Source organism: Canis aureus, chromosome 25 (assembly GCF_053574225.1).
Source record: "Canis aureus isolate CA01 chromosome 25, VMU_Caureus_v.1.0, whole genome shotgun sequence".
In the NCBI taxonomy this organism is placed as follows: domain Eukaryota; kingdom Metazoa; phylum Chordata; class Mammalia; order Carnivora; family Canidae; genus Canis; species Canis aureus.
The window spans coordinates 8484514-8494337 of record NC_135635.1 but is presented as its reverse complement, the minus strand read 5'-3'; the positions used below and the strand labels follow the sequence as shown (position 1 = coordinate 8494337).

General features: G+C 37.3%; 1 protein-coding gene across 9 annotated transcripts in view; it reads right to left on the bottom strand.

Moving 5' to 3' along the window:
- Positions 1-9824, bottom strand: part of SCAF11 (SR-related CTD associated factor 11) — a 74109-nt gene that overhangs the window by 12037 nt on the left and 52248 nt on the right. For 7 of the 9 annotated variants that reach the window (XM_077870354.1, XM_077870351.1, XM_077870352.1 and 4 more), the window contains 3 exons: positions 2731-2789; positions 2467-2576; positions 1396-1497 (listed from right to left, as the gene is read on the bottom strand). In XM_077870354.1, the coding sequence (XP_077726480.1) occupies positions 1396-1497; positions 2467-2576; positions 2731-2789 (271 nt within the window). Of the gene's footprint in view, positions 1-1395; positions 1498-2466; positions 2577-2730; positions 2790-6352; positions 6372-9824 lie in introns of those variants that run through there. The other 2 variants (XM_077870358.1, XM_077870359.1) reach the window with 2 other exon arrangements.

Sequence of the window (9824 nt, the reverse complement as noted above, 5' to 3'; positions counted from 1 at the left end):
GATTTGTATTTGTTTAATTGAGATCTCCTAAAAAAAACTACTTTATCCCATATAAGGTGAGGTTTCGGAGTAGGAAGAGAAAAACTTCAAAAACAATGTGCAGCTTATACATACACAAAAACAGAGAACTCTAAGATTTCATATTATACGTATCTGGACTTCCTAATTTCACTTCTATTTATGTTCCACTCTCATTCCTACAGGGTGAAGGCCCTAGGCAGAACTATATTACAATGTTATATAAGATAAAATTAAAATGTTACAGGGATGACAGTGGCAAGGACCTTAATCTTTATGTAGGAACTTGATTTAAGTATATATATAATACACTTCTAGCAATGTGACAGTAGTTTTAGAACTTAAACTAAGAAAGAAAGGACTACATTATAAAAAGTCATGAGGGATCCCTGGGTGGCGCAGCGGTTTGGCGCCTGCCTTTGGCCCAGGGCGCGATCCTGGAGACCCGGGATCGAATCCCACATCAGGCTCCCGGTGCATGGAGCCTGCTTCTCCCTCTGCCTGTGTCTCTGCCTCTCTCTCTCTCTCTGTGACTATCATAAATAAATAAAAATTTAAAAAAATAAAAAAATAAAAAATAAAAAAATAAAAAGTCATGAATGCCAGGGTTAGAGTACAAAGACTTGGTCAAATAGTCACTGAGATCTTTTGGGGAGGGGAAATGTCATGACAAAAGTAGCGCGTCAGCTAACAGCACACAGGTAAGATTCGAATGGGTGAAACAGTAGAAGTATAACAGAGCTGAATGGTATTACTAATAATGAATCTTGTCATTTGGGTGCTCTCCCTTTTAAAATACCCGTATATCTACATTTACTAAACACATAAAGGTACTTTTCAAGGGATTCTTTAAACAGCAATCTTCTTTAGGCACTGAAACACCAAATTTAATTTACACAAAACTTTCTTAAAAATGTAACTATTGATTAAAATACCTCTGGTATTAATGACATCTTCTGCTCATGTTAGCCTGTAAACACTTTGGTACAAAAAAATTTGGGGGGGGGGGGGGAATCCCTGGGTGGCGCAGCGGTTTGGCGCCTGCCTTTGGCCCAGGGCGCGATCCTGGAGACCCAGGATCGAATCCCGCGTTGGGCTCCCTGCATGGAGCCTGCTTCTCCCTCTGCCTCTCTCTCTCTCTCTGTGACTATCATGAATAAATAAATAAAATCTTAAGAAAAGAAAAAAATTGGGGGGGGCCACCTGGGTGGCTCAGAGGTTGGGCGTCTGCCTTCAGCCCAGGGGGTGATCCCAGGGTCCTGGGATCGAGTCCCACATGGGGCTCCCTGTGGGAGGAGTCTGCATCTCAGCCGCTCTCTCTCTCTCAGTCTCTCATGAATAAATAGATAACATCTTTAAAAGAAATGTCGTTTTTACCTCCCAGCTCCAGGTGACATATGAGGAAACCAGGACAGTTCCAATTCCTGTCTCTTCTGCCTAATCAAGGCACTCATTTCGCTGACCTCACCAAGTTCTGTACTAAAAGACAGATTTAGGCCTTATCAGACAGAACTCGAAGAACTTTTCAGCCGAACAAGTAGGTTATTATCATAGCAGAAATTTTTGTACCTAGCACTGTAAATCACATTTAAAAGACTATGAACCTTTTTCTAAATACTTTTGATATAAACTCATTCCTAATGTAAAGTTTTTTATTACAAATCAAAATCGTATTTATATGATTCATTAAAATAATGCTTGAATTTATATCTTAAGTGACAAAATTTTTTAAAAGTCAGTTCAGAATAATATCCTTATTACTGAGAGAAAAAAAAGCAACACCATTTTCCATCTCATGAATCAAAGCTGCAGCAAGCAGTCCCAGCGGAAACTGTACCTTCAAGTTTCCCCTCTGAAACTAAGTGTAAGACAAAAGGAAAAAATAAAGGAAGCTATAGTTACTGTAACCAAAAATGGGTATAGTTCAGCTTTTCAAAAGGCTACTAAGACGTAATTGTTGTCTTTGGTAACTTGAGCCAAGCTTTAAAATTAAATCACACAATCTTAACCTGTCTTGCTTGTTTAAAGCTAGGTGACTTTAAAATCCCAACTTAATCTTCAAACTCCACAAATATTTACTTAGTATCCACACACCAGTCACTCACTATAGATTCAAAGATGACTGGGTCTACTCTAAAAGTTTTGGCTGGATTACAATTTAACAAGTAGCCTACCCCTCCAGCACATAAAAAACCTGTGTAGAACAATTTATTAATGAAACAAAACCCACTAGATCAGAGGTAGTTACTACACACTACAGAGTGTCACAAAATAACAGGGTTTCTCTTTACTAGAACTAGTTTATTTTCTAAAACAAAAATAAAAAACAAGGTAGGCTTTTATGTTTGAGACAATTTAAATTTTTACCAAAAGTTAATTATAATAATTAAACCACCAAGTACAAAGACATAAATTAAAAGTAGAAAATTAAAAGTAGAAAATACTAACCAGTAAGTTCTACAGGTAAAAGAAGATTCTCCAGTGTGATTACTAGAAGAAAACATATTGGAGAAAAAATTTCTGAAGCACTGACTGGTACACTGATTTGCTCTTTGAGGCTAGAAAAGTAAAAAGAAGTTAGTGAAACAGCAAACAGACCTCCATGACAAGTAATAGTTATACTTAAATATTTTGAAATATGAGTTATGGAGTTATGTACTAAACAACCATAGAGTGTTATTATCTAGAAGACTTTTCTGTATTTGAACAAACCTTATTTATCTTTAATGTTCCATTTTTCTTTCCTTCCATTTCACTGTGTGAAGAGTTTCCTGTATAAAGACACAAAAAGACTCAATTACCTTGTCTTAAAATATTTTTTATTTTTTTAAGAAGATTTTATTTATTTTAGAGAAAGAGAGTGTGTGCAGGGGGAGGGGCACAGGAAGAGAGAGGGCCAATTCTCACTGAGCCCTACAACTGGGCTCAATCTCACGATCCTGAGATCATGACCTAAGCCGAAACTAAGAGTTGAATGCTTACAGACTGAGCCACCCAGGTGCCCATTTTTATTTTAAAAGGTTATACCCCACCAGTGGATCCCCTCATAAACAAACAAACAAACAAATAAATAAATAAATATAAATAAATATAAATAATGAATGAATGAATGAATGAATAAATGCATGCATGCAAAAAACCAAAAAGGGATGCCTGGGTGGTTCAGTCCGTTAAGTATCTGACTCCTGATTTTGGCTCAGGTCATGATCTAAGGGTAGTTGAATAGAACCCCTTGTTGGGCTCCATGCTGGACATGGGGGCCTGCTTCAGAGTCTCTCTCCTTCTGATCCTCCCCCTCCCTACCCCTACTCACTCACTCTCTGTCACTCTCCAAAAAAATTAATTAAAATTAAAATTAAAATTAAAAATTAAAAAAGTTTGTAAACCAGTACTGATACTGAAAGTTAAATATGCAGAAAAGCTGTGTTTAAAATAATACTTGTATTTGTATAATTTTTCCAAATGCCTTTTTTATCTTGTTAAGCTGGAAATACAAAGAAAATTTAAAAAGCCACAACACAGAAAACTGGTATGAAGCACTGGTAAAGTGCTGTGCTCAGAGCATGAATAATCAAATTCTTTTTTTTTTTTTTTTTTTTTATTTATGATAGTTACAGAGAGAGAGAGAGAGGCAGAGACACAGGCAGAGGGAGAAGCAGGCTCCATGCACCGGGAGCCCGATGTGGGATTCGATCCTGGGTCTCCAGGATCGCGCCCTGGGCCAAAGGCAGGCGCCAAACCGCTGCGCCACCCAGGGATCCCGAATAATCAAATTCTAGTCAACATTTTCTGGTAGCCTATGCAAACCTTAAACCACCATGTTACAAGAAATATATGCAAGATATCAAATTACTATTATTTTTTAAAGATTTTATTTACTTATTCATGAGAGACACACAGAGAGAGGCAGTCTCCCTGCGGGGAGCCCGATGCAGGATTTGATCCCAGGACCCCGGGATCACACCCTGAGCTGAAGGCAGATGCTCAACTGCTGAGCCACCCAAGTGCCCCGATATCAAATTATTTAATACCAGTAATGCAATGAATAGGTCTTTTTCTGCTATAACCTAAAAACAGGCATTGCTAATTCACCTCAAGTAGCAGCTGACCAGAGGAACTGAGGCCATCAGCCCTTGTCAACCATAAATTACCATTTAGCTACTGGCAGCAATGTCAAGTACCTTCCTTCCTTCTCAAACTTTAAAATTAGGAAGAGCAGAAGTGTTGATTAAAATAGCTTTCTGTTATAGCAATGTTTTTGGCTGCACTGCTTATGATTGTGTTTTTTGTGGTCTTACTTGTCATATCAGGAAATTTATTTCTATGGATACACACTTCCAGATAAAGGATACTTTCTGCTAACCACTAAAATTGTGTTAACACCTTTACAAATTACTGCTCTAGTTTTTCTTTACCACAAAGCCTATGTTATTAGTAATCTCAATGCATTTGTTGTCCGCAATAAACCACTGTTGGTACTGTTGTCACTGCTCTCACCTCAGAACCCTAGAAAGTACACAGTGCAAGTGACAACAGATCTTTCAACCTTCTGCCTTGCTTGCCTCACAAAGGGCCTCGTGACTTTGTTAAAAATAAATCACACTAATGAGGAGGCCTGTTTCCTGCTACCTATAAGACCATATGTATTTGGAGTTTCTTCTGTTAGTCCAGTTGGTAATAGGCTACTTTCTACTTAATAACATACTAATTTCCTTTCACGTTACCATACAACAGCTGTTTGGTTTCCTGCTATTATCCATCCTTCACACATGTCCCACCCAGAACTGTTCTAACAAATGTAATTTCAACATTGGGGAAAGGAGTACTGGCTGAGTTCCAGGAATTTAATTTCTTGCTCTTCAATGTTTATTTAAAAGATACTTTTGTTATAAGAAGATTTTATTTGAGGGGGGGCAAGCAGGGGGAGGGGCAAATAGAGAGGGAAAGCAGACTTCCCACTGAGTGAGAAGCCTGACAGAGGCCTCAATTCCAGGACCCCGAGATCATGGCCTGAACCAAAGTCAGACACTTAACCGACTGAGCCACCCACGTGCCCTGATACTGATTTTTAAAAACTGAGTGTAAAGAAGTCAGGAATAAAAAATCATAGGCACTCAACCACATTCTAGAAGTAACTATCTCCTTCAGCTAAACAGAATTGCTGTGTTGTAGCTATACGGAGTCTTTTATACCCTAAGGGTACTGAGTTGTTTTCACTCAAGTTTCATTCACTTAATACTTACTGAGTATGTAAAGCTTATATAGCACTCCCCCTGGAAACCCATCTCAGGAAGACATATTAAAAAGAATGATGCGCTCTATGTGAAGAACTGTTTTATGGCCAATGCTACATGTGAAAATTCAAAAGGTATTTCACCTATCTGGGTATTTCTCAGGTAATTACTGAGCAGCTCCAATAACAATCTCAAAAATATTCAATACTGGTGGATTTGTCTGAACTGTGGTCTCCAAGAGACAATTTCACAAATCCACCCTACTAATAATCTATCTGCCTCTGGACAGCAATGATAGGCCTTTACCTTTCTTTTTTTTTTTTTTTTTTACATTTCATTTTTTATTAAAGGAATGAATGTAAACAGGACTTCTAGATTTATAGAGAAAAACTACAGAAATTTCCCACTCCCTGTAAGCACTCATCAAATCTCTTACCTATTTCTTCTAAATATTTGCCTCTTTACTTCTAAATAATAGGTCTATGCTACTCCACCTTGATTTTTTGGTTTCAGACATTTTCTAGTGATTTTTTTTTTTTAACTACAGAAGATAAGACTTTAAACACTACTGCCCTACCCACTCCCTTAGCTGCTTCCACTGAATGTTCTTTTTGATATATCAACATTTGATAAGCAATATTACATTAATATAACTATATAAACATTATTCACAACCATGTACTAACTTATGATTATTTTTCTTGTACACTGTTTGCTTTTTCTAGGGTTAATTAACTACTGTTTTCTCTTTTCCTTTTTCTCTATATTAGCTAACTCTACAACAAAAGTATAAATCTCCTATTAATACACTCAAACACATCAACTCACCCACAAAATCTATTTCCTACTCTCTCGGAAATGCTATTTCTTTGTCCTGCTCCAGTCTGAACTGGTAACTCTCTAAAAGCTGTTTAGCAGTCATTCTCAACTATCCTCTATCATTATTATCCCAGTAATCCCATTTATCTTTTCTCTAGGTCAGAACTCATTTTCTGAATCTCACATTGTTCCTTCATTTACTTTCTCATTTAGTGAAGCATGCACATCCTCCAGCTGAATACTGAGAAAGGGTGTGTGATAATTGATTTTTGAGCTCTTACGTGTTTGACAATGTCTTTATTCTACCCTAATACTTGGCTGACAGTTTAACAGGGTTTACAACGTCCTACGTTAGTAATTATTTTCCCCAGAATTTTCAAGGCATCGCTCCAGTGCTGCATCCATTGTTGATAACATTCTTTTATACATGGGTCTGTTTTCTCTCTCTGGAACCTCTTAGGATCTTGTTATCTGCAGAGTTCTAGAATTTTATGAAGCATATGAGTTCTTTCCTCTCTGCTATTCTGGGAAAATTTCCTTTGTAGTACCTTTTCTTGATAAGTTTCTGCCTTTTGACTTTCTTCTTTCTAAAATTCTATTATTTGGTACTGAATCTCACAGACTAATAGTTTATTGTCTCATTAACTTTTCATCTCACTTTCTCGGATTTTTCAGCTTATCCTCTATGCCTGTTGAATTTTTAAAATTTCTACTATAACATTTTTGATTTCCAAAAGTTTTCCTTTTTTAGTCTTTCTTGTTTCAATGATGAGCTATCCTTTCTTTTATCTGTGAGAATACTAACTTTTAAGTTGTTTTGTGTTTCCCAGAACTTGGTTTATTCTTTCAGGTTCCTTTTGTCTCTGTTTTGACCTCTATTATATTGGAGGTTTCCCTCAAATATCTGGTGATCCTTGATTTGTAAGACACTAAAATACTGATTGAAAAATGGTGAGAATGGGTGGTCAGAGCATTTCAACTAACAGGTTTTAATGCAGGGTGATCAAGCAGAGATCTGGCTATTTCATTTGGAGACTCCCAAACATCAGTAACTTAAGTCTTTTCTCTTAGGCAAGATAGTATCCCAGAAGATGCCTCCTATTTCCCACTCTGGGAATAAACAAGACTGCCAGTGCTATAGGTAGAGAACTAGAGGCCTTAATTATTTGACTTAATTTCCCTCTCTTTACTCTGTTGTTTCATCTATACTCATTTGTGCCAGAGTTTAATCTGGTTTAACCACTCACTCTAGAGAGTTAGCCTCCAGTCAGCCTGGGTAGACTCCTTCCCCTACCCTGTTCAGCCAAGACTCTGCAGGATAAAGATCTTTTTTTTTTTTTTTTTTTTTAAGATTTTATTTATTTACTCATGAGAGACACAGACAGAGGCAGAGACATAACATAGACAGATGGAGAAGCAGGCTCCCAAGAGGGGAGCCTGATGCAGAACTCCATCCCAGGACCCCAGGATGACATCCTAAGCCAAAAGGCAGATGCTCAACCACTGAGTCATCCAGGTGCCCCAGGATAAAGTTCTTTAAAACATTTTAACCAATTCTGGGTTTTGGCACCACCCATATCCCTGCCTTCAAAGATAATGGAGGACTTCAGACCCAAGACAGACTAAGATTCTATGGTATGTTAACTGATTTCTTCTTAGCTCCACTTTCCCCATGAAAGGTTCAGCTTTCTGCTAAGACAATTAAAAAAAAAAAAAACTGTACCTTCAACATAGGGCTTGAACTCATGCCCCCAAGATCAAGAATCACATGCTATATCAACTGAGCCGGCCAGACGCCCTATCTGTTAAGACAATTTACCATTCACTTCACACAATCACTTTCAAGTTTTGTGGACATCTCTTATCTGCTGTCTCTTCTCCCTAGTTCTCTGGTCTTGTGGCTTTACATTTTTCTTTCATTCTTTTGTTGTCATTTTAGTAGGGTCCTGGGAAGGAGTAGGGAATTAAACAGGTGCTATGCTTATCAATCTGCTATGCTTAGCTGAAAGCTTGTCTTACTGGAGTTCAGCACATCCTAAAACATGCTTCATGAAATACTCATCCTGAAAGATGTTTCATTAAAACATCTTTTCTACAACACAAACTATTACGAAAAAGGCTCTTAGCTTACAGCCCAGTACTTGGCAGGTACCCAACTACAGCCTGTTTGATTCCAAAGTTAATAAACCCATAATTAAATGGACCTAGCATGTACTTACAGTACTCCATTAAGAAATGCCTGAAAAGGGGATACTTTTTATAAACTATATCATTTATAAACTATTAGCCCAAACCAAAGATTAATGTTCATTCTAAGTACAAAGTAAAGGACTTCAAAATAAAAAAAGTAAGACAACTCAGTTGTCTAGCATACATAAAGAATGAAAGTGACATCTCCTTAACAAATTTGCCAAAGGTATGCAATCTAACCTTTGCCAGTATCTTCAGTAAGGCACCAGTATCATCATCAAATGAAGAAACTAAACAATTTACATAATTTTACTTCAGTCACAGACAATTTAATGGAAAAACCAGTACAGAACCCAAGTGGCCCTACGTCCAATAAAATTGCCTATTACAATTTTACAATTTTAACTAACATTATGCCAATAATTTCTAATCCAGATGAATGAATTTCACAATTTCATATACTTTATTCATTAGTTTGAGTAGTGTATAACATATAAATAACTTCAGGCATAAAGTCACACATGAATGTTCAAATAACAGCCCCTCCCTACTTCAAAAAATGTTAAGAAATGAAAGAAGCTGGGCAGCCTGGGTGGCTCAGCGGTTTAGCGCTGCCTTCAGCCCAGGGTGTGATCCTGGAGACCCGGGATCGAGTCCCACATCGGGCTTCCTGCATGGAGCCTGTTTCTCCCTCTGCCTGTGTCTCTGCCTGTGTCTCTCTCTGTATATCTCATGAATAAATAAATAAAATCTTAAAAAAAAAAGAAAGAAATGAAAGAAGCTAAACGAGTTGCTTCCAAAATCTACTCAAGCAGTCCTAGGGGAAAGACAAGGTTTTCTCAAGAAGTTCTTTTATAAAAAGAAATTTAAATTACCCTTAGGACACAATGGCTCTTATTCAGTGTAACTAGGTAAATAAAGATGTATTTAATATGCATAACTTGCTGCTAACTCTACCTTCATCTTAATCTCTTAATTCTTTGCTCAGTCATCAAATGCCTACATTTAAGCACCTAAGGTTGCTTTTCTCTGGTATAACTTTGAGACATTACTGCCCTCAAACTTTGAGACAATTACAAGTGACATTTATAGGTTCTCTTCGTGTCTTCTAAAGAGGCAATTTGTTAATAAATAGTATTGAAGAAATATAAGAAACATGAATTTTTTTTAAAAGGAGAAACAGTTTAATGTAGTAGAACCAATGAAAACAAACATCAGAAGAAATGTTCCCACCAAAGGGCAGAGGTCAGACCATGAGCACCATTAGATGCTAGCAACTCTCCCTGCCACCACTTCACACTGAAATGAAGGAAGGGGCTGCTGAGTGACTTGCCTTTTTTCAGATTTTAATTCAATTAACATATAGTGTATTATATTAAGTTTCAGAGGTAGAGTTCAATGGTTCATCAATTATATATAACACCCAGTGCTCATTACATCATGTGCCTTCCTTAATGCCTGTCACTCAATTGCTTCATCCCCCCCACCCTTCCCCTCCAAGGACCCTCAGTTTGTTTCCTATGATTATTAAGAGTCTCTTATATGGTTTTGTTTTCCTCTCTG